Below are 24,683 nucleotides of genomic sequence, written 5' to 3'. Positions count from 1 at the left end.
ATCTATTGCTGCTGGTACATAACAACTGATTTATCTGTGGACTTGGCAGGGGAGCTGCATCACCTTGGTTGTAGTGAGGACTAGGCCTCAAGCTGCAGAGCCATCTGCTTACAGCTGCTCAGGGGAGAGGTGTCAGAGTGGTGTGGTGCAGGGTCCAAGCGAGAGTCGATGCATCCCCCGGTATTTGCTTGCCATAAGTCAAACTGTATTGTGTTCAACTACAGACTGCCACAACATTCATGGACTCAGGATTTTAGACTATTTATTTTTTTGTGTGACTGTATTTTTCCAATATCTTATATGTGCCTTGTGCTGCGTGTAACTGTTCAAACTGTGTTTTGCACCTTGGCTCCAGAATAACGCTGTTTCATTTGGCTGTATTTATGGATATTCATCAGCAACAGGTTTAATATCGTTGGCATATGTCATGAAATTTGTTAACTTTCTGGCAGCAGTATAATATAATTCATAATAATTATAGAAAAAAAACTGAATTACAGTAAGTATTACATGCATATTAAATAGTTAACTTAAAATGAGTAATGCAAAAACAGAAAATAAAAAAAACTACCTTCTATCCCTCCTTCCTAATGGTAACAATGAGAAAAGGGCATGCCCTGGGTAGTGGGGTCCTTAATGATGGATGCTGCCTTTCTGAGGCACTATTACTTGAAGATGTCTTGGATAGCATGGAGGCTACATATGGCTGAATGATAATTAAATTTGAACTTGAACATGAATGCCATATTTAAGTTTGCTGATTACACTACTGTCATTAGCTGAATCAAAGGTTGGGACAGAAGGAGATTGAAAATCTGGCTGAGTGGTGTCACAATAACAACCTTTCACTCAATGTTAGCAAGACCAAAGAGCTGATTGTTGACTTCAGGAGGAAGAAACAAGAGGTCCATGAGCCAGGCCTCACTGTGGAAATCAGAAGTCCACACCTTTAAATTCCTCGGTGTTAGCATTTCAGAGGATCTGCCCTGGTTGAAATTGGCTCTTAAGTAAGTGCAATCATGAAGAAAGTATGGCAGTGCTTCCACATCCTTAGAAGTTTGTGAAGATTTGGTGTGACATCTAAAACTTCTATACATGTGTGGTGGAGAGTATATTAACTGGTTGCATCAACTGGTTGTATGTAATTAGTTTTGCTACAACAAGTGTATGGGACATTGGAAAAAAGTTGAATTTCCCCATGGGGATGAATAAAGTATCTATCTATCTATCTATCTATCTATCTATCATGGCCTTGAATTGACAATCCTATGACAAGTAGTGGATACAGCCCAGTCTATAACAGATAAAGCCCTCCCCACCATTGAGCACATCTACACAGACCTCTGTCGCAGGAAAGCAGCACCCATCATTGTGGACATCCACCCACACCTCTCTTCTCATTGTTGCCATCAAGAAGCAAGTGTAGGAGCCTCAGGACCCACACCACCAGGTTCAGCAATGGTTCTCTTCAGCTCAGGCTCTTGAACCAGAAGGGATCTCTTCTCTGAATTTCACTCACCACATCATTAAACTATTCCCACAGCCTTTGGACTTATTTCAAAGACTCTTCCTCTCTTTATCTCATGTTGTCGATATGTATCGTGTATTTATTTATTTATATTTTTCTTTTGTATTTGCACCCTGGTTGTTTGTCCTGTTGAGTGCATTCTTTCATTGATTCTATTGTGATCCTTGAATTTACTGTGAATGCCTGCAAGGAAATTAATTTCAGGATTGTATATGGTGATATATATGTACTTTGATAATAAATTTACTTTGAACTTTGAACTTTGATTTAGAAAAAGATCATTTTATTTCAACAATTTAAGTCATATATAGAAAATTGGCATTTACAATATTTATTGTTTCCATATTTAAAAAGTTTCTGCAATTTGCTCTACATAAGCAAAGTGGGAAGTTGAGTTACATTTCACACCTCCTGATTCGGCACTGCAATTTGACCACATGCAATGGTAGGTTTGCTGTAAGCCAGACTAAGCAAGAATGTGAATGTGGAACCCAATATTTCAAAGGGTTTTCTGTTGATGGATCTCATCCTTGCTCACCTGGGATTAAAATTGGCTTAGGGAATCATTGCTTGTTTTGAAATCTCAAACAGCATATCTGTCAGGACTCCTAATAGCCCAGCATGTTATAAAATCAGACCACAGTGAAATAAAGCTCAACAAAGGCACAACTCATAAAAGATTCAAAATGAACAAATCTAGCAAGAAAATACTTAAAACATTCACCAAAGCAAGAGATGGACAGTGGCATTTAAGTTCTGCAGTCAGGGAAAACCTAAATGAGAAAATATTTGATTGTATCTTCAAATATTAAAATGAACAGTAATACCTTTAAATGAGATTCGCTCTCAAACTCATCCTGCGATGACAATCCTTTATATGCCTCAGATGCATAGACTGTGCAAGAACATGTTGATACTGTTTTTGACTTCTGAGAACCATTCTAACATAGTATTTCAGCATATGGCTTGGGTGCGGCAGTGCACATTCTAATTTAAGAAACATCTATAGTCGTTCCAAAAATTAATTTGGAACTGTCATAACCCCAAATTTAATTCAGTTTCCAGTTCATTTTAAAATTATTCCATCAAAATTCACTATCAAGAATGGACACCCTGCTGATCTAAACCTGTTAAATTAATAGTTACTCAGAAACCAGAAGCTGTACAAATTCTGTAATGAATTAATATCAATAATAGCTAATCATGTACATACAATGTAGAATTAAATATTAAAACTAATGCATAATTAAATCAGGAAACAATACTGATCTGCTGCTCGGGATGCTGATCTGATAAATGGAAGCTCAAACGGGAAAACAAATCAGATCCTGCCAGTGGAAGGTTAAGATAGTCAGCAGGAAGGAACACAACTTAAAGAAAAATAAAACAATTGTGAAAATGCAAGCCATGGTTTATCTTTCTTAAGCTTAAAATGCTTTTCCAAAAATAAAGCAATAATTAGGGTTGCAAAGATTGCTTCTGAGAAAGACTTAACCTAATTGCATTGGTAGGTATTCAATTACTTGTCTTTGTAGTTCCAGTTATTAATGCATGCTTATGCAGAATATACATATTATCAGGATATAACTGTCCCTTTGTGAGTTTTTGGAAACACACTGTCCATGTAGCAGCCACTTGCACAGAATGTTTGCTCAAGCTGTGCCATTGCTGATTTCTGTATGAAAGTTCTACTGCAGTTGCTGAGGAATGAATTGATTACTTGGATTTTTAAACTGTCTGAGGGAGTGGGACAACTAACTAGTAAGGAAATGGTCCCCAAGTAGGCCTGAAGTCACTTGCTTGCTGGAGGATTGAACTGGATTGGGGCCAACATCTTAATGAAGCAGAAGGAAGGCAGTAATCAAGCAGCTTGGAGACTACTGTTTCTTTCTGCACTGCTTTTTCCTCTGCTTCTTTGCTGGTCTGAGTGTGCTTGCAGAGGCCTCTCTATGGTTGGCTCACCAAGCCCACTCCACCCAAATCTGCTGATCCTTGTGTATTCAAAGTTGAGACCTAAAATTGTGTTTCCATTCTTAACTAATAGTACACAACATGATGGCAACTGTGCTTCTTTGAGACTCTCATGCACGTTTCCATATTCACTGTATATATTTACCAAACCAAAAGTCCCCAAGACGATCCCTGAAAGTGACAGGATTTGACCAGAAAACCCATGACCGTTAAATTCTGTCTGTCTTAATTGCAAGAGAAGTTACCAGTCAGTACCCTACTGGAGAGATGCAACTCAAAGGAAATAATCTCATCAGTCAAAAAAGTAAACTGAATTTCAAAGCTGATTTTTGGACATTGGTCCTTGTGATTAAATTCGTATTCAATAAATAATGTTGAGATTGACAAAAAGAACTAACAATTAATTCAGGAAACAGGTTTAGAAGGAAATGAGGTTGGAATCAACAATTTAGTTATCAGTTTCATTACAGTGATGTAAACTGATTAAACATGACCCATTGGCTACTGTTTATAAATGAAAAGACAATTGGTTATTAACACCTACAGATTACACCAAAGATACATTTTACAGAAGAAATTCTCTTGAATATATCCTCCACCAATGTGATTTGACATGATTGATATAAGGTTGTGGATGTAATAGCAACCCAATAAAGTTAACTTCAACTTTTTCTGCTGCTCCGTGATTTTTATGCAAATATATATTTGATCAAATTAAACCAAAAGTCTGTCAGTAATGAAGCAACAAATAATTTGTTGGAGGAACTCAGTGGGTTGAGAAGTATTGGGGGGGGGATGGGGGAAGAATTGTTGATACTTTAGTCAAAACCGTGCGTTGGGACTTCTATCAGTAATGCTACATTTTTGTCATTGAATTATTACTTAGTAATGATACATGATACATAACTTTGTTACTTCTATTGCATTAAGGAAACAATTTCTCATTATGAGAGGTACAATTATAGCAATGATAAATCTTTTTGTCAGTGATAAAGCAAAATGAACATGTGGATGCTTCATACTGGCATTTGGGTATAATATACATTCATAATGAAAAGCCAGTAGCATCATAAAGTGCCATCTATGTATTGAATTTATTTCCTAGTATTATCACCTATTAGTAAAACCAAATTTAAAATGAATCTTGTGGGTATTTTTCTTTGAAAGGTTTTGCAGAGAGACAGAATAAATTCATAAAGTTAATCCACATGCTTTGATGAAAGAATGAAAACGAATGCAGCTCGCAAACAACCAGTCACCTAGACAAGCTGATCGTTACAAATACAGGTTGAGTATCCCTTATCCAAAATACTTGGGCTGGAAGTGTTTTGGATTTCAGATTGTTTTCAGATTTTGGAATCGCCATTATATCTGACTCTAAATTTATGTGCTACCGGTATGCTTCTTATACTTCAGATTTTCATCAGCGACGATCTTGGCCAACTCACCAATGAATTTTTCTGCTGCTTCATCATCAGCATTCGCTTTATCACCGTCAATCTTTAAAATTTAATGCTGTGTCTTTTCTTAAATTTCTGCAACCAGCCTGCTGAATATTCACAAATGCCTTCAATTTTCAGTTTGTCATGATAGATCCTCGCTTGTTTCATGATCTGCATTCCGTTAAGCAGCATATGTTCACTCTGACGCTGATGAATCCACTCTTTCAATACATGATTGAGGTCTTTATTCTTTATGCAGTGTTTTTCTATTTTTCATTAACTTCTGTTCATGACATCACTTCTCAGAACTGTCTGTGATGCACCAAAATCTGTGCATTGCCTGGGAAGCTTCCCAGTGCCTTGTGGAATTTTCCATTTGTGACATAATGTCAGCGTTCAAAAAAATTTCAGATTTTGGAGGTTTTCATAGAGTCATAGATAAGTACAGCACAGAAACAGGCCTTTCAGCTCATCTAGTCTGTGCCAAGCCAATTAAACTGCCTACTCCCATCAGGACCATAGCCCTTCGTACCCCTACCATCCACGTATCTATCAAAACTTCTCTTAAATGTTGAAATTGAGCATACATGTTCCACACTCTAATGACTCACTGAGTGAAGAACTTTTCCCTCATGTTCTCCTTAAACTTTATACCTTTCACCCTTAACCTATGACCTCTAGTTGTAGTCACACCCAATCTCAGTAGAAAAAGCCTGCTTGCAGTTGACCTATCTGTACCCCACATAATTTTGCATCCCTCTATCTTTGGATTTTGAAATTTTGGATAAAGGGTACTCAACCTCTGTTAGCAAAAGCAGCCTTGGACCATGCATTTTCAAATCTGACTTGTTCATTTTGGATTTATGATGTACTTATTTTTAAGCTGCATTCCCAGGGTTTGGATAATTTTTCAGCATGTTATTGATGTGGAACCATGAGAAACTGAAAGCAGAGGGCTGCAGGGCATTCCTATTGGTCTTACCCATTGTAGTTACTTAGATCACAAAGCAAGAAATACTGTAAATTGTATATACTAAGAATAGTAATTGCTATATCAAAATATAATGTTATTTGATACTGATTTCTGCTTCTGGTTCGTTAGTGTATCAAATTCTGATCGTGGCAATATTTTCACATAACGTTGTTATTCCAGAGTAATAGTTTTATCCAACTTAGAATTTACCTGGTACAAATCAGCCATCAATACCTGTTCATCTTGCTTTTTTCAAACTAGTCTGATGTATAATTGCAAATAGACAACACCGGGCATTATTGAGAATTGCTTTAAATTACCTGCCATGATGTGCAACAACATTTAATTGATGCACAATATTCTTTTATGTTCTTATTGGATGTATTTTGACCAGGATACAAATGCCACACATGGAAATAATTAAAACATAAGATGCAACAATTAGACAAAGAAGCAAAAAGAAACCTAATTTGTATTCAGCTGAACTTCTCAATCATCTTGCAAGCTTTAAATAGAAAATGTACATTCTTTGACCACGAATTTGCTATGTGCTGTTTATCCTTAAAATCTGCAAAGATTAGGCACGATTGTCAGAGATTTCAGTCTGAATAGACAAAATAAAACATTAATAAGATTGGGAACAAAAGCCAAACTCGCACCAATCTTTTAGTCTGCACAAAGGTCATTGTTGTTTGGTCCCCAGAAAGTTGAATAATATTGTTGCCATGATTGTTGTTTGATACTACAGCATCATCGAGTTATTTGGGGGTTTTTAAATCAGGCAAATCCCACAAGCTTCTAAGTACAACAGTCCAGTGATCCTCTATAATCGTTCAATCTCCCTGTACTTCTTGCGCAGGATGGAGACTTGGTCTTTGAAAAGAATAGGATCCAACCTCATTTGTGAGTGAATGAGAGGCATGAAGCCAAACCAGCTGGCAAAAGTGTTCATGCAGGTCTGGCGTTGTGCAAAGTGATCTGGATCAGCCCAGCGGGAAGTCTTTGATCCCTGAGGAGAAAATGCAAAGTGAAGACATGAAAATTAAAAATACAAGCAACAGCACACAGAGCAACATAGAAAACATGTTATCTAAAATGGTTCTCTTTATAATTCTTTAAATTTTCAAAGGACTAGATAAGAGATTTAAACTAGTGCTATATGGGATACCTTATAAGTGTGAAATAGGAAAAATGCAAGATGGATTGCTCTACATAAATAATAATTCATGGTGTGGAGCACAATATAAATAGGAAAATATGATATCTAACCTGTTACCTTGGTAACTACAATGTTTGTACAATCTGCAGAGCAAGACTAGCTTACTATACCATCCTGCTCTTAAGCTTGCTGGAAATAATTTTCAATTCCAGAATCTGTTCTGTATGGAGATCTGTCATTGAATGGATTATCTTGACATTTCTTATGGCACTAGAGCATGAGGTAAACATTGTAAAATATTATTTTCAATGTGCTATGGATTTCAGTGGAGATAATTAATCTTTAAGAGAATATCTTTATGTCCTTATGGATGGTAACAGCAGCACAAATATGCACATCATTTAGTGGTCACAATCTTTATCAATATGAAAGTTAAAATAACTTTGTGGTTGATCACGACTGTCTTGGAATTTCAAAAGCATCAAATGTACTCTGATTGCTACGCGATGTGACTCCTGGAAATCTCATTATCTGTTTCTAACCTTTATAAATGGTGCTATGTATAACATGAAAATAATTCAGACACCAATAAGCACCCATAGTGGCTGATTATTATTGCTTTCTTAATTTGGGGTAATTAGGAATGGACAATTAATGCTGCAAACACTGGTCCACATCCTGGGAAAGCATATAAAAATGCTAAATACACCAAGTGGCCACTATGTTAGTAAGGGTTCCTAATAAAGTTGTCACTGTGTATGTTCGTGGTCTTCTGTTGCTGTAGGCCATCCACTTCAGAGTTGCCCTTCTGTACTCCACTGTTTTAATGTGTGGTTATTTGAGTTACTGTCATCTTCCTGTCAGCTTGAATCAGACTTGCCATTCTCCTCTGACCTCGTTCATTAACAAGGCATTTCTGCTCACAGAACTGCCACTCACTGGATGTTTTTTTTTGTTTTTTGTACCATTCTCTGTTAACTCTAGAGATATTTGTGTATAAAAATCCTAGGAGGCCAGCAGTTTCAACTCAAACTACCACGTCTGGCACCAACAAATATCCAAGGTCAAAGTCATTTAGATTATATTTCTTTTCCATTCTGGCCACAAACAGGAGAAAATCTGCAGATGCTAGAAATCTGAGCAACACACACAAAATGCTGGAGGAACCTGGCAGGCTGGGCAGCATTTATGGAAAAAAGTACAGTCGACATTTTGGGCTCAAAACATTGACTATACTTTTTTCCACAGATGCTGTTGGCGTGCTGAGTTCCTCTACCATTTTGTGTGTGTTCCCCATTCAGACATTTGGTCTGAACAACTAGATCTCTTTACCATGCCTGCATGCTTTGAATGCATTGAGATACTGTCGCATGATTGGCTGATAAATTATTTGCATTAATAAGATGTACAGGTGTACCTACTAAAGTGGCCACTGAGTGTATGATTCAAAACTATTTGAAAACTGAATTCTTCAAAGCCTTTGTTTAAATCTTGTTTTCTTTAAAAATTTCTTATGTAAGCACAAAACCAAGGCATCTTTGTGAGGTTCAGTTGTTCTTAAAATGAGGTTGATGTTACCATGATCACACTTTCACTCTCTGGTCCAGTGATTGGTGGTACTGTGCATAGTAGAAAGTTATCATGGGTTGCACTAGGACATTGAGACAAAGCAGAGCTGGACTGAGAGCAGCAGATGGAGTTCAATTTAGGATGTGTGAAGTGATACACTTTGGAAGTTTGAACTCGAAGGCTGAGTATAAGGTTAATGGCAGCATTCTTAGCAGTGTGGAGGAACATGGATATTGGGGTCCGCGTCTATAGATCCCTCAAAGTTGCCGTGCAAATTCAAAGCATGATTAAAGAGGTGCATGGTGTGTTGACCTTCATTAGTCAGGGGATTAAGTTCAATAACCACAAGGCAATGTTGCAGCTCAATAAAACTCTGGTTCGACCACACTTGGAGTATTGTGTTCAGTTCTAGTCACCTCATTATAAGGAGGAAACTTTAGAGAGGTTGCAGAGGAGATTTCCCAAGATTCTGCCTGGACTAGAGAGCATGTCTTATTAAGGTAGCAAGTCAAGTCTGTTCTCTTTGGAGTGACAGAAGATAAAAGGTCTTGTGATAGAGGTATATATGATGATACGAGGCACAGATAGAGTCGATAGCCGGCACCTTTATTGAAGGGTGGAAATGGCTAATAAGCGAGGGCATAATTTAAGCTGATTGGAGGAAAGTATAGGGGGAATATTGGAGGTAGTTTTTTTTTAATACAGAGTGTTGTAAGTAAATGAAACACACTACCAGGGGTGAAGGAATGTATTTTGCCTGGAGGTCAGTGACCAGTGACGTTCTGCAGGGATTTCTTCTGAAACCCCTGCAGAACAAATTTTTATGTTTTACACTGTACTGCTGTCACAAAACAACTAATTTCATGACACATATCAGTGATAATAAACCTGATTCTAGTATGACAATGCCAATTACAAAACTTTTATACAACATTTCTGCCATTTGTTCCTCCCCATTACTGATTCCATTCTTCTTTTTTATGTAATTTAAAAGGTCTTATACTTTTGTTCTCATATTTACTGGTGGCCTATTTCTATAAACTACTTGATGAGACCATAAGGAAGAAGTTTATCGACGGGAGTCACTGGTTGGAGTACTGCACAGACGTAACAGAAGCATTCCTGTCTGGTCTGGTGAAGATCTTTAAAACCCAGTCTCTATAAAAGAGGGGTAATACCTAGCAGAGCGGTCGTCATTGGAGTAGTCTGAGGCAGAGTAGTAAGGCTTTGGCTCAACAAGGCTTCGATGAGAACAGGCAGAGGCAAGGTAAGTAGGCGAGTTCATTCCTTATTTCTTATTTAAATCTTGAGAGAATAGGGTGTACATCTACAGAGCCAGTGTTCTGTTCTGATTTCCAGGAGACTTCCAGCCTCCCTGATGGCCACATCTGCTCCAGGTGCATCAAGATGCAACTCCTTAGAGACTGTATTAAAGAACTGGAGCTGCAGCTTGATGATCTTCAGCTTGTTCAGGAAAGTGAAGCAGGAGCTACCGGGAAATCTCACCCCAAGGCTACAGGAAGACTGATCAATAGGTGACTGTCAGGAGGGGAAGGGAGAAAGTCCGATAGTGGAGAGCACCCCTGTCCCCCTCAACAACAGGTACTCCATTTTGAGTACTGTTGTGGGGGGTGGGGGGTGGCGGGGACCTACCTGGGGGAAGCAACAGCAGCTGTGCCTCTGGCATTGAGTCTGGCTCTGTAGCTCAGAACGATAGGAAACTGAAGAGGATGGCAGCAGTAATAGGGGACTTTATAGTCAGGGGACAGATAGATGAATCCGTGGACACAAAAAGAAAACATGGATGGTAGTTTGCCTCCCAGGTACCAGGGTCTGTGATATTTCTGGATGTGTCCATAATATCCTGAAAAGGTGGGGGGGGGGGGGAGGTGAGCAGCCAGAAGTTGTGGTATATATTGGTACCAATGATATAGGCAGAAAAAGGGAGCAGGTCCTGAAAAAAGAATCCAGGGAGTTAGGAAAGAAGCTGAGAAGCAGGACCTTAAGGGTAGTTATCTCATGATTGCTGCCTGTGTCATGTGACAGTGAGGATAAGGATAGAATGATGTGGTAGATAAATGTGTGGCTGAAGAATTGGAGCAGGGGCAGGGATTCAGATTCCTGGATAATTGGGACCTCTTCTAGAGCAGGTGGTACCTGTACAAACGGGACGGGTTGCACATGAATCAGAGGGGGACCAATATTCTTGCGGCAGGTTTACTAGAGCCATTGAGAGTGGTTTAAACTAATATGGCAGGGGGATGGGAACAAGGATGATAGAGCTGAGGATGAGGAAACAGGTTTACAAGTAAATAATGGATGTAACATGAATGTAAGAAAGAACAAGCCAATGATTGGGTACAAATGCAGACAGAGCAAAAAGTTAAATTGTACCACAGAGGCAAAATTCAAAAGGGTGAAGAATGCAGGACTGACGGTGCAGTATTTAACTGTGCGTAGCATTCAGAATAAGGTGGACAAACTCATGGCACATGGTATGATGTTTTGGGCATCACTGAGTCATGGCTGAAAGAAGGCCATAGTTGGGAGCTTAACATCAAAGGATATACTTTGTATTGAAAGGAGAGGCAGGGAGGCATAGGCGGTGGAGTGCCTCTGTTGGTAAGAGATGCAATTAAATTTTTAGAAAAAGGTGACATAGGGTCAGAGGATGTTGAATCTTTGTGAGTAGAGTTAAGAAACTGCAAAGGTGAATAAACATTAAGGGAATCATATATAGGCCTCCAAATAGCAGCCAAAATGTGGGGTTGAGATTGCAAAGGGAGCTGGAAAAAGCATAAAACAAAGGTAATGACACAATTGTAATGGGGGACTTCAATATGCAAGGAGATTTGGGAAAATCAGGTTGGAGCTGCATCGCAAGAGAGGGAATTTGTTGAATGCGTATGAGATGGCTTTTTAAAACAGCTTGTGCTTGAGCCTACAAGGAGAAAGGTTATCTTAGATTGGGTGTTGTGTAATAATCCAGTTCTTATTAGGGAGCTTAATGTAAAGGAACCTATCGGAGGCAGTGATCATAATATGATTGAATTCATACTGCAATCGGAGAGGGAGAAGTATAAGTCACATGTATCAGTATTGCAATGGAATAAAGGGAATTACAGAGGCATGAGAGTGGAGCTTGCCCAGGTGGATTGGAGGAGGATACTGGCAGGGATGGTGGCTGAGCGGAGGTGGCTGAAGTTTCTGGGTATAGTTCACAAGGTGCAGGATAGATGTGTCCCACAGAGGAGGAAGCTCTCAAGTGGCAGGGGTAGACAACAATGGCTGACAAAGGAAGTTAAGGACTGCATAAAAGCCAAGGACAGGGTTTATACGGTAGCACAAGTAAGTGGGATGTTGGATGATTGGGAAGCTTTTAAAATCTAACAAAAGGAAACTAAAAAAGCTATAAGAAGGAAAAGATGCAATATGAGGGCAAACTAGCCAATAATATAAAGCAGGATACTAAAAGTTTTTTCAGTTGTATAAAGAGTAAAAAGGTGAGAGTTGATATTGGACCACTGGAAAATGATGCTGGTGAGGTAATAATGTGGGACAAAGAGATGGCAGGTGAACTTAATGAGTACTTTGTATCTGTCTTCACTGTGGAAGACACTAGCAGTGGGCCAAAGGTCCACGAGTATCAGAGAGCAGGAATGAGTGCCATTGCTATTACAATGGAAAAAGTGCTTGATTATAAAAGCAAGGAGAAAGTACTGACCCTTCATAAGACACTAGTCAGGCCACACTTGGAGTGTTGGGACACATATTTCAGAACGAAGGATGTGTTGTCATTGAAGAGAGTCCAGAGGAGGTTCATGAAGATGATTCCAGGAATGAAGTGGTTAACATATGAGGACTGTTTGGCAGCCTTGGGACCATACTCACTGGAATTTAGAAGAATGTAGGGGGATCTCATTGAAAACTACTGAATGTTGAAAGGACTATTTAGGGTGGATATGGAGAGGATGTTTCCTATGGTGTGGGTATCCAGAATTAGAGAGCGCAGTCTCAAAACTGAGGGGCGACTTTTTAGAACAGAGCAAGGAGGAAATTTTTTAGCCAAAGTGTAGTGAATCTGTGGCATGATCTGCCACAGACTGCAGTGGAGGCCAAGTCCTTGGGTATATTTAAGGTAGAAGTTGATCATTTCCTGATTGGTCAGGGCATTCAAAAGATATGGTGAGAGGTCAGGTGTATGGAGTTGAGTGGGATCTGAGCTGAGCCATAATGGAATGGCGGAGTAGACTCAACACGCTGAATGGCCTAATTTTGCTTCCATGTCTTATGGTCTTATATCAAATCTGTGCCAGCATTCCATTGTGGCTGATTGATTGATTATCCCCCTCAGCCCCATACTCTACCTTCTCCACGTAACCTTTGATACCCTTATGAATCAAGAACCTATCAACCTCTGCCAAAATATACCCAATGACTTGGCCTCCACAGCTGTCCATGGCAACTAATTCCACAGGTTCACTATCCTGTCTCAAGAAGTTACTTATCATTATAAAGTTTTAATCAGCTTTTGCTGGTTTATGATTTCTTCAAACTTCAACTTTAAAATCCTTTTCTGCCAGACCAGTATCTTTCTTTCTTAATTGTCCCATGGTGTTTTTGTTTCAGAGTTACAAAGCCAGCCCTTACCTTTTTTTTACTTAGCTCTTCCAGCCTATTAATTTTAAGGTTGTTGAAATCCCTTGTGATTTTCTTTTGTAATTCTCTATAATTTGTTTACTTTTTCCTCCCTTAATTACTCCAATTAGTCATATTGATCCTTTATTATTCTTTATCTCTGTCAATATAGATTCTGTTTGTGTTCACTTATTACAAAGTAAGTTTTCTCCTTCTGTTATATAACCTTTAACATGATTAACCACTCTATTTCATACTCTCTTTCCTTTAGTTGTGAATCTCTGAAATGTTTAAAACTCAGTCCTAACTTTTCTCTAGTTAGATCTCAGTAATCCTCACTCAATCTGCTAGGTCACAGTGATTTATTGCCCTTGATTCCTCTTTATTACGATTGTGTGCATTGTCATACAGACAGACTGATTGCAAAGGATGATATTAATCGTGGCTTTGCTGGCAGTTTGCTTTGTGCCTGCAGCTCAAATGGATTTGATGGTTGAAAGTGTGAGGATATTTGTTTGGTATCCTGCAAAGATGGATATGCTTTGTGTATTTGCAAGGCTGGTAAGCAGTTGCCTATGCTGTGCATAATTATTTTGTGAATCAACACAAGATTTACAATGGAATGCTCTCGGAAAACATAGTAAAAAAAAAAGCATTGGACAAGTTAGAAAAGCTACTTTGGCCATGTTTTAGGAGTAATTTATTTTGTTTTTGACTGCTCAGGGCACATGCAAGACCACATTCAATTTATTTGATATCTCTAATTAGATTGCCTTAGTGTGCTTCCTCGGTGGAATTTGCCCCTGTGGACTGCTCAATAGATAATATTTTGCAAAGGGCTCCAAGGATGCATTTTGTCATTAGGAAGCTGCCCTTCAATCCACTGTTGGAGTTGCTTTATTTTCAACAAAAGTGGAATTTTAAGGCAGAGCCCCAGATTTGCAAATGTTTCAGTGATACATCTTGCTCTGGTTAGCAATGAAAAAAGCATAGTAAAATCTTCTAGGATCACATTAGATTTTCTTTGCTCACAGTAGTGCCTGAAGATGTTCATACCTGCTGATATTGTATCCTGCCAAGACATTAGTACCAAATAGTTTTAATTAAATAGCTATAATTAACAATTACCCAATGCAAATCTATATCATTACACAAATATTTCAAAGATTCTATCACTTCAAAGAAGCTGACTGCAAATACAATGAAGAGATTTCAAAGAATGCAATAACAGAGTTGAAATTAAAATATAATTTGTTAAGTTGCTGTAAAATAGATTGCTTCTAGAATGTCATGGACTGGGTTACTGGCTCTTGTTGTAAACAACGGGACTTTGGTTAGGTTGAACTTATACATTTTATTTTGTGACGAGGCCTAATATTATATAACCCCATGAATGTGATGCTGGCTCCTTACTTTTTTGCTCTTTCAGTCACCTTGAAAATGTATATAATTGTTGGAGAGAATGGCGATCAGCAGTACCACCTGTAGCTGACAGGGTAGCCACAATGAACAACGTATTAAGGTGGAATAGGAGGAAAATCAGGACATCTTGATCCTCTTATAATCTGTTATCCAGATTAGATAGATACTTTATTGATCCCAAAGGAAATTACAATGCCACTGTAGCATTACTAGTGCACAGATATACAAGTATTAGAAGTGAAGTAAGAAAGTAAAAATAAGTTACCTTAAAAATAAGATGTACTAGATTTACAAGATTTCCAAGTTCACACTGTTAAAATGGTAGTGCAAGAAATACTGTCATGTTATACAGTATTGGGTGCCCATTCATACTGTTCAGATAAGTGATGATAGTATTGCACAGGGTGTCCGCGATAGTAGGTTGTGGTAAACAGAGCTTACCAGAGCTGCTGGTAAGCAGAGGTAAATAACAGTCTATGGGTTGGGGGGCGGGTGGTCATCACTTCCCCAGCTATAGGTTGACTCATTATAGAGCCTAATGGCTGAAGGTAAGAATGAGTTTATATAGAGCTCTTTGGAGCTGCTCTGTTGTTTTGGCCTCTATTCAGCCAAGGTGGCATGCAGAGGGTGAGAAACATGGTCCAGAATTGCCAGGATTTTCCGTAGGGTCCTTCGTTCTACCACAACCTCCAGTATGTCTAGTTTGACTCCTATAACCGAGCCAGCCTTTCTAATCAGTTTATTGAGCCTGTTGATGCCATTGCTCCAGCGCACCACCACACAGAAGAATGCACTGTTAGAGTAGGTGAAGGACAGACTCCGTCCCGATCGCTGATCAGGACCCCTGACTAACATTACCACTCTCTACTCCAGCGTGAACAAATGGTTGTCCTTTCCTTTCCCCATAAAGAATAACTTGTATCACTAGCTGCCTAGTTTCAGTGATTGATTCCACAATGGCTACTTTAGTCTATATATTCTTGCACTTAGACCAAAAAGGAATAGAAATGGCATGTATTGCATAATAACTCTAATTATTTTCCCCATAGACCTTAATACATTAATATAAATTAAAATGTTATTTTCTCTGTTCATTGAAACTTTTTCCATCAAGACTCCAAACTTCTTCATTACTAATGTTTATAAGTATTACTGAACAATAGAAAAATATAACCCCATTCACTGAAAAGAAAAAAACCCATTAAGGTGTCCATGTGATTTGCATACATGGACTACTGAAGTATATTGAGTCTGAAGTTTTGAAGGAATTATAATATAATCTTTGATACATTTTACCATAAACAAACTACTCAAAAACTTCACATTTCCCTGGCAGAAACTGTGCTTCTAAAATCTGAAATGTCATATTATCTTGATTAGTTTAGTAGTAATTCAAGGCAGTTTATTCAATTGCTCAAGCTTATTTAAAACTAAGAAGGTACCATAGTTGTACTTCCTTTCATAAATCAGTTTATATTTGGCAGTGGAATCATTGGATTTGAATAGTGGCAAAGATGGATTCAGAATATCCAAGTAATGGTTCAAGTCAGGCAAGAAATAAATATTTGAAAAAAAGGAATATTGCAAGGACTATCTTTAGACCTGAAATAATTTAGTTGCATTGAAAATTTCTGCAAGTTTTCATCTTTCTCAGAAGCCACAGATTCTTCTAAACTCATTATTGATAGTGTTATGAAACCCTACGAAGCAATACATACAACATAGAATTTCACAGCTTTTGTGCCGGCCTTTTAACCTATTCCAAGATCAATCTAACCCTTCCCTTCCACATAGCTATCCAGTTTTCTTTATTCCATATGCCTGAGTCTCTTCAACGTATTTACCTCTACCACCTCCCTAGCAGTGCCTACCACTCTCTGTGTGAAAAACCTACCTCTGGTATCCTCCTTTTACTTAACTCCAATTGCCTTAAATTATGCCCTCTCATATAATTAGCCTTTGATCTCCTGGGAAAATAGGTGCTTGTTGTCCATATATATACCCTTTGTCATCTTATACACCTCTGACAAGTCCTCCTCCATACCAAAGACAAAAGCCATAGCTCGCTTAACCCTTCTCCTGAAGACATACTCTCTAATCCAGGAAGCATCCTGGTAAATCTCCTCTGCGTCCTCTCTAAGCTTTCCTCATTCTTCCTATAATGAGGCAACCAGAAATGAACTCAATTTTGTTGTTTAATCAGAATTTTATAGAGTTGCAACATTACCTTGAAAAGCTTGAACTCGACCCCTTGACTAATGAAGGCCAACACACCATATGCCTTCTCAACCACTCTATCAACTTGCACAGCAACTTTGAGGGATCTATGGACAAGGATCCCAAGATCTTTCTGTTCCTCCACACTTATAAGAATCCTGCCATTAACCCTGTACTCTTCCTTCAAATTCAACCTTCCAAAATGTATCACTGTTCTCTGTTTTGAACTCCATCTGCCATTTCTCAGCCCAGCTCTGCATCTTATCAATATCCTATTGTTGGACCCCGGAACAGATATCTGTGGAACATTACTAATTATGGTCTTCCAGGCAGAATACACTCCACCTACTACCACATGCTGTGGACAAGACAAATCCAAATCTACACAACCAATTTCCCCTGGGTCACATGCCTCCTGATTTCCTAAATGAGCATACCAAGCGTGTTGAACCCCTTACTAAAATCTATATGCACCACATCCACTGCTCTACCTACATCAATTTGTTTTGTTACTTCCTCAAAAAAATCAATCGGGCTTGTAAGGCATTGCCTACCTCTCTCAAAGCCATGCTAACTATCTCTAATTGGACTCTGCTTCTCCAAATGTTTGTAATTACTGTCCCTAAGAGTCCTCTCCAATAGTTTGTCCTCCACTGATGGAAGACTCACAAATCTTTAATTCCCAGGAATATCCCTATTAGCTTTATTAAACAAAGGAATGACATTTGCCACCCTCCAATCTTCTGGTATTACTCCTGTGGCCAGTGCAGATGCAAAGATCATCGGCAAAGGCATCGCAATCTCCATCGCTTCTGGCAGTAAACTGGGGTATATCCCAACCAGCCACAGAGATTTATCTATCTTAATGTTTTTCAAAAATTCCAGAACATCTTTTTTTTATTAATCATGACATGTTTTAAGCTTACCTCACATTCATCAAGGTCCCTCTCAATGGTGAATCTTGAAGCTAAGTATTCATTAAGGAGCTCCTGACTTTTCCTGACTCCAGGTATGATTTCTCTTTTATCTGATTGGTCCTACCTTCACTCTAGTCATCCCCTTATTCTTCACAAGTGTAGAATATCTTGACAATTTCCTTAATCCTACCAACCAAAACCTTCTCATGTCCCCTTCCAGCTCTGCTGAATACTTTCTTAACCTCCTTTCTGGCTATCTTATAGGTATCAAGACCTCTTTCTTATCCTCGCTTCTAAACTGTAAGTATGCTTTCTTCTTACTCTTGAAAAATAAGACCACATTGTTGCTACACAAGTTGTAATACTACATGATCCATATTATTTATGTGACTCACTTAGACATTTGGCAATTCATTCTTATTTAATCACTTATTTTCTGTGTTGAAAAGTATCTATTAAATGACTCCCTGGCTTTACAGGCAGTGGCTTCGAAACTGAACCACGTAGCACATTTTTTTGAATGTAGCAAATGATAAAATTGTTTTTAAAATAGATTGGAGATAAGAACAGCACCTTCCAATGTGCAAAGTAACACTGAGCTGCGTGTCAGTATATAGCAACTGGTTACACATGGTTGCTAGGCATGCAGCAATGATGTAAATAGGCATGTGATACATAAGATGTTGGAGCAGGTTAGGCTATTTGGCCCATCAAGTCAGCTCCACCAATGCATCATGGCTGATTTATTATCCCTCTTAACTCCATTCTCCTGTCTTATCCCCATAACCTTTGATACCCTGATTAATCAAGAACCTATCAACCTCCCCCTTAAATGTGCCCAGTACTTGGCCCGTACTGCCACTTGTGGCAGAATTCCACAGATTTACCACTTGCTGATGAAAGAAATTGTTTCAGTATTCTTCTATATTGATGTCCCTCAATTCTGAGGCTGTGCCCTCTGATCCTAGATTTCCCCATTATAGGAATCGTTCCCTCCACATCCACTCGATCTAGGCTTGTCAACATTTAATAGACCAGTGAGATTCATAGAACATAGAATAGTACAGCACATTACAGGCCCTTCGGTCCACAATGTTGTGCCGACCCTCAAACCCTGCCTCCCATATAACCCCCCCACCTTAAATTCCTCCATATACCTGTCTATAGTCTCTTAAATTTCACTAGTGTATCTGCCTCCACCACTGGCTCAGGCAGTGCATTCCACACACCAACCACTCTCTGAGTGAAAAACCTTCCTCTAATATCCCCCTTGAACTTCCCTCCCCTTACCTTAAAGACATGTCCTCTTGTACTGAGCAGTGGTGCCCTGGGGAAGAGGCACTGGCTGAATTCCCCCTCATTTTTCTAAACTCTAGTGAGTACAGGCCCAGAGCCACCGAACGCTCTTCATTTGTTAACCCTTTTATTCTTGGGATCATTTTTGTGAACCTCCTCTGGACCCTGTCCAATGGCAGCACATATTTTCTTAGGTAAGAGGCTCAAAACTGCTCACAGTGCTCCGTGTGCTCTGAACCATGCCTTATTAAGCCTCAGCATTACATTCTTGCTTTTGTCTTTAATCAGAATCAGGTTTATTATCACCGGCACGTGACGTGCAATTTGTTAACATAGCAGCAGCAGTTCAATGCAACACATAATATAGCAGAGAAAAAAATAATAAATAAACAAGTAAATCAATTTCATATATTGAATAGATTTTTAAAAAGTGTGAACACAGAAATACTGTATATTTTTTTAAAAAGTGAGGTAGTGTCAAAGATTCAATGTCCATTTAGGAATCAGATGGCAGAAGGGAAGAAGCTGTTCCTGAATCGCTGAGTGTATGTCTTCAGGCTTCTGTACCTCCTACCTGATGGTAACAGTGAGAAAAGGGCATGCCTTGGGTGCTGGAGGTCCTCAATAATGGACGCTGCCTTTCTGAGACACTGCTCCCTAGAGATGTCCTGGGTACTTTGTAGGCTAGTACCCAAGATGGAGCTGACTGGATTTACAACCTTCTGAAGCTTATTTCAGTCCTGTGCAGTAGCCCCTCCATACCAGACAGTGATGCAGCCTGTCAGAATGCTCTCCACGGTACAACTATAGAAATTTTTGAGTGTACTTGTTGACATGCCAAATGTTTTCAAACTCCTAATAAAGTATAGCCACTCTCTTGCCTCTTTATAACTACATGGATATGTTGGGACCAAGTTAGATCCTCAGAGATCTTGACACCCAGGAACTTGAAGCTGCTCACTCTCTCCACTTCTGATCCCTCTATGAAGATTGGTATGTGTTCCTTTGTCTTACCCTTCCTGAAGTCCACAATCAGCTCTTTCATCTTACTGACGTTGAGTGCCAGGTTGTTACTGTGGCACCACTCCACTGTGGCATATCTCATTCCTTTATGCCCTCTCGTCACCATCTCAGATTCCACCAACAATGGTTGTATCATCAGCAAATTTATAGATGGTATTTGAGCGATACCTATCACACAGTCATGTGTATATAGAGAGTAGAGCAGTGGGCTAAGGACACACCCTGAGGTGCGCTAATGTTGATCATCAGCGAGGAGGATATGTTATCACCAATCTGCAGATTGTGGTCTTCTGGTTAGGAAGTGGAGGATCCATTGCAGAGGGAGGTACAGAGGCCCAGATTCTGCAACTTCTCAGTCAGAATTGTGGGAATGATGGTATTAAATGCTGAGTTATAGTTGATGAACAGCATCCTGACGTAGGTGTTTGTGTTGTTCAGGTGGTCTAAAGCCGTGTGGAGAGCCATTGAGATTGCGTCTGCCATTGACCTATTGTGGCGGTAGGCAAATTGGAATGGGTTCAGGTCCTTGCTGAGGTAGGATTTCAGTTTAGTTATGACCAACATCTCAAAGGATTTCATCACTGTCGATGTGAGTGCTACTGGGTGATAGTCATTAAGACAGCCCACATTATTCTACTTAGGCACTCGTATAATTGTTGCCTTTTTGAAGCAAGTGGGAACTGCTGCCCGTAGCAGTGAGAGGTTGAAAATGCCCTTGAATACTCTTGCTAGTTGGTTGGCACAGGTTTTCAGAGCCTTACCAGGTACTCCATTGGGGCCTTCCACATTGTGAGGGTTCACTCTTTTTAAAGACAGCATGACATCGACCTCTGAGACAGAGATGACAGATGCAGTAGGGATCTTCACAATTGTAGTTGTGTACTCACTTTCAAAGCGTGCATAGAAGGCGTTGAGTTCATCTGGTAGTGAAGCATCACTGTGATTCATACTATTTGGGTTTTGGTTTGTAATGTCTTGCAGACCTTGCCAGAGTTGCTGTGCATCTGATGTTACCTCCAACCTCATTCAAAATCCGCTCAAAATGAATGCTAACATTACATTTGTCTTCCTTACCACTTACTCAACCTGCAAGTAAACCTTTAGGGAATCCTGCACAGGGAATTTCAAGACCCTTTGCACCTTTGAATTTAGAAAGTAGCTACATCTTTTTTCCATCTGCCAAAGTGCATGACCATACACTTCCCTATACTATATTCCATCTGCTGCTTCTTTGTCTATTCCTTGTCTAAGTCCTTCTGAAGACATTGGGTATATTTAAGGCAAAGGTAGATAGATTCTTCATTAGTCAGAGTATGAAAGGATTCAGGGAGATTAGTGCCCCAAAGCCATTGTGAATTAGTGGAGCAAATTCGATGTACCAAATGGCCTACTTCTGTTCCTATGTTCTTATGGTCTTAGTAATAGCAGACAGAGCAAAGAGTTACATTATATCACAGAGGCAAAATTCAAAAGGATGAAGAATGCTGGACTAAAGTTGCTGTATTTAAGTACGCGTAGCATTTGGAATAAGGTGGATACTTGTAGATTAATGACAAAATAAGTCAAAGTCAGCATGGTTTCTGTAAAGGGAAATCTTGCCTGAGAAATCTGTTCTTCGAGGAAGTAACAAGCAGGGTGGACAAAGGAGAGACAGTGGATGTCATTTACTTTAATTTTCAGGGGGCATTAGAAGGCCACGCATGAGACCACTTAACAAGATAAACTTCTATGCCATTACAGGAAAGATACTGGCATGAATAGAGGAATGGCTGACAGGCAGGAGGCAGTGAGGAGGAACAAAGGAGGCCTTTTCTGGTTGGCTGTATGTGACTAATGGTGTTCCTCAAGGGCCAGTCTTGGAACTGATACTTTTTACATTGTTTGTCAATGATTTAGATAATGAAATTGATGGCTTTATGGCAAAGTTTGCAGATGATATGAAGATAGGTGGAGGGGTAGGTAGTGCTGAGGAAGCAATATGATTGCAACAGGACTTAGACAAATTGGAAGAATAGACAACAAAGTGGCAGATGGAATACAGTGTTGGGAAATGGATGATAACGCATTTTGGTAAAAGGAACAATAGACCTCCAGCACCCAGGGCATGTCCTTTTCTCACTGTTACCATCAGGTAGGAGGTACAGAAGCCTGAAGGCACACACGCAATGATTCAGGAACAGCTTCTTCCCCTCTGCCATCCGATTCCTGAATGGACTTTGAAGCTTTGGACACTACCTCACTTTTTATAATATACAGTATTTCTGGTTTTGCATATTTTTAATCATCTATTCAATATATGTAATTGATTTACTTATTTATTATTATGTTTTATTTTATTATTATTATTTTTCTCTCTTTGCTAGATTATGTATTGCATTGAACTGCTGCTGCTAAGTTAACAAATTTCATGCCACATGCTGGTGATAATAAACCTGATTCTGATAGTGTGGACTATTATCTAAATGGGAAGGAAATTCAAACATCAGAGGTGCAGAGGGACTTTGGATTTCTTGTGCAAGACTCCCAGAAGATTAATTTACAGATTGAGCCTGTGGTTAAGGAAAGGCAAATGCAATGTTGGCATTTATTTCAAGGGTAATAAAATATAAAAGCAAAGAGATAATGCTGAGGCTTTATAAGACACTAATCAGGCTGCTCTTGGAGTACAATCAGCAGTGTGGGGCCCCATATCTCAGAAAGGATGTGTTGTCATTGGAGAGAACCCAGAGGAGGTTCACAAGGATGATTCTGGGAATGAAGGGGTTAACATATGGGGAGTGTTTTGCAGCTTTGGGACTGTACTCACTGGAATTTAGAAGAATGTGGGGGGGGGGGGGGGGGATCTCCTTGAAAAGTACCGAAGGTGGAGAGGACTAGATAGGGTGGATGTGGTGAGGATGTTTAAAGTGGAAGTTGATAGTTTCCTGATTGGTCAGGGCATCAAAGGTTATAGCAAGAAGGCAGGTGCATGGGGTTGTGTGGGATCCAGGATCAGCCATGATGGAATGCGGAGCAGTTTTGTTAGGCTGAATGGCTTAATGCTGCTCCTGTGTTTTATGGTCTCCTAAGGGTTCTTTTACCTTAACCTCACTAATCAAAATCATGGTCATTACACAATAACCAGTCCAGATTTTCCATTCCCCTAGTGGGCTCAAAGACAAGATGCTCTAAAATGCCTTCTTGTTGGCATTCTACAAATTGGAATCTGGCACCAATCTGCTTTTCCCAATCTACCTGCATATTGAAATCCCCTATTGCAACCTTGGCAGTTTCCATATCTTTTCTATCTCCCATTGTAATTTATATCCCACATGCTAGCTACCGATGGGAGGTCTGTATTTAACTCCCATTAGGGTCTTTTTACCCTTGCAGTTTCTTAACTCTTTCTAAGGATTTGATTTCATTTTTTTACCAACAGAGCCACCCCCCCACCACCTCTGCCTACCTGCTCGTCCTTTCAAGACAATATATAACCTTGGATGTTAGGCTCCCAACTGTGATCTTCTTTCAGCCATGATCCAAGATGGCCACAGCTTCAAACTTGCCAATCTGTAACTGCACTATAAGATCATCTACCTTGTTTGAAGTACTGTGTGCATTCTAATATAACACCTTCAGTACTGTATTCTTCACCTTTTTTTATTTTGGGATGCTGTTACACTTTAACTCATCCCAGTGACTGCAATTTTGCTCTACCATCTTCACAGTCTCACTACACATTGCATCTACTTGTATAGCAACTGCCCCACCCTTAGCCCTATCACTCCGGTTCCCACCCCTCTGCTAAATTAGCTTAAACCAACAGTTTTAGCAGACCTGTCCACAAAGTTAATAGTCCCTGTTGGATTCAGGTGTAACCTGTCCTTTCTGTACAGGTTGTACCTTCCTCAGAAGAGATCCGAATGATCCAGAAATCTGAAACCCTGTCCCCTGCACCAATTCTATAGTTGCACATTCATCTGCCAAATTATCCTATTCTTACCTTCACTGGCACATGACACAGCCAGATCTAGAGACTGCTACCCTTGAGGTCTTGCTTACAGCTTTCTGCCTAATTCCCTATATTCTCTCTTCACGACCTTTGCCTTTTCCCTACCTATGTCGTTGGTACTAATATGCACTGTGACTTCTGGCTAATCCCCTCTTCCTTTAGAATGCTGTGGACCCAAATGGAGTCATCTCTGACCCTGACACCTGGGAGGCAACATACCACCTAGCAGTCTCTTCCAGATCCACAGAATCTGCTTTCTGCTCCTCTAGTTATGGACACTGATAGGATACAGAACTGGGCTGAGAAGTGGCAGATGGAGTTCAACCCACGTAAGTGTGAAATGGTTCATTTCAGTAGGTCAAATTTGAAGACAAAATATAATATTAATGTTAAGACTCTTGGTAGCGTGGAGGATCAGTGAGATTTGGGGTCTATGTCCATAGGACACTCAAAGCTACTGCACAGGTTGATGGTGTTGTTAAGAAGGCGTAGGGTATGTTGGCCTTCATCAACCATGGCATTGAGTCCAAGAGCTGG

General features: G+C 39.6%; 1 protein-coding gene across 2 annotated transcripts in view; it reads right to left on the bottom strand.

Annotated features, from left to right (window-relative positions):
- Nucleotides 1-1,789: 1,789 nt before the first annotated feature.
- The window catches only part of LOC140733582 (exostosin-1-like), a 453,577-nt gene continuing 430,683 nt past the window's right edge, over nt 1,790-24,683 (bottom strand). For both annotated transcript variants that reach the window (XM_073057124.1, XM_073057122.1), the window contains one exon: nt 1,790-6,923. In XM_073057124.1, coding sequence (XP_072913225.1) covers nt 6,738-6,923 — 186 coding nt within the window. In that variant the 3' untranslated portion in view covers nt 1,790-6,737. The remainder of the gene's footprint in view (nt 6,924-24,683) is intronic.

The sequence above is a fragment of the Hemitrygon akajei genome, chromosome 9 (genome assembly GCF_048418815.1).
Source record: "Hemitrygon akajei chromosome 9, sHemAka1.3, whole genome shotgun sequence".
Taxonomy (NCBI): domain Eukaryota; kingdom Metazoa; phylum Chordata; class Chondrichthyes; order Myliobatiformes; family Dasyatidae; genus Hemitrygon; species Hemitrygon akajei.
Note: the sequence above shows the minus strand (reverse complement) of the source record. Positions and strands in the feature narration are given on the sequence as shown.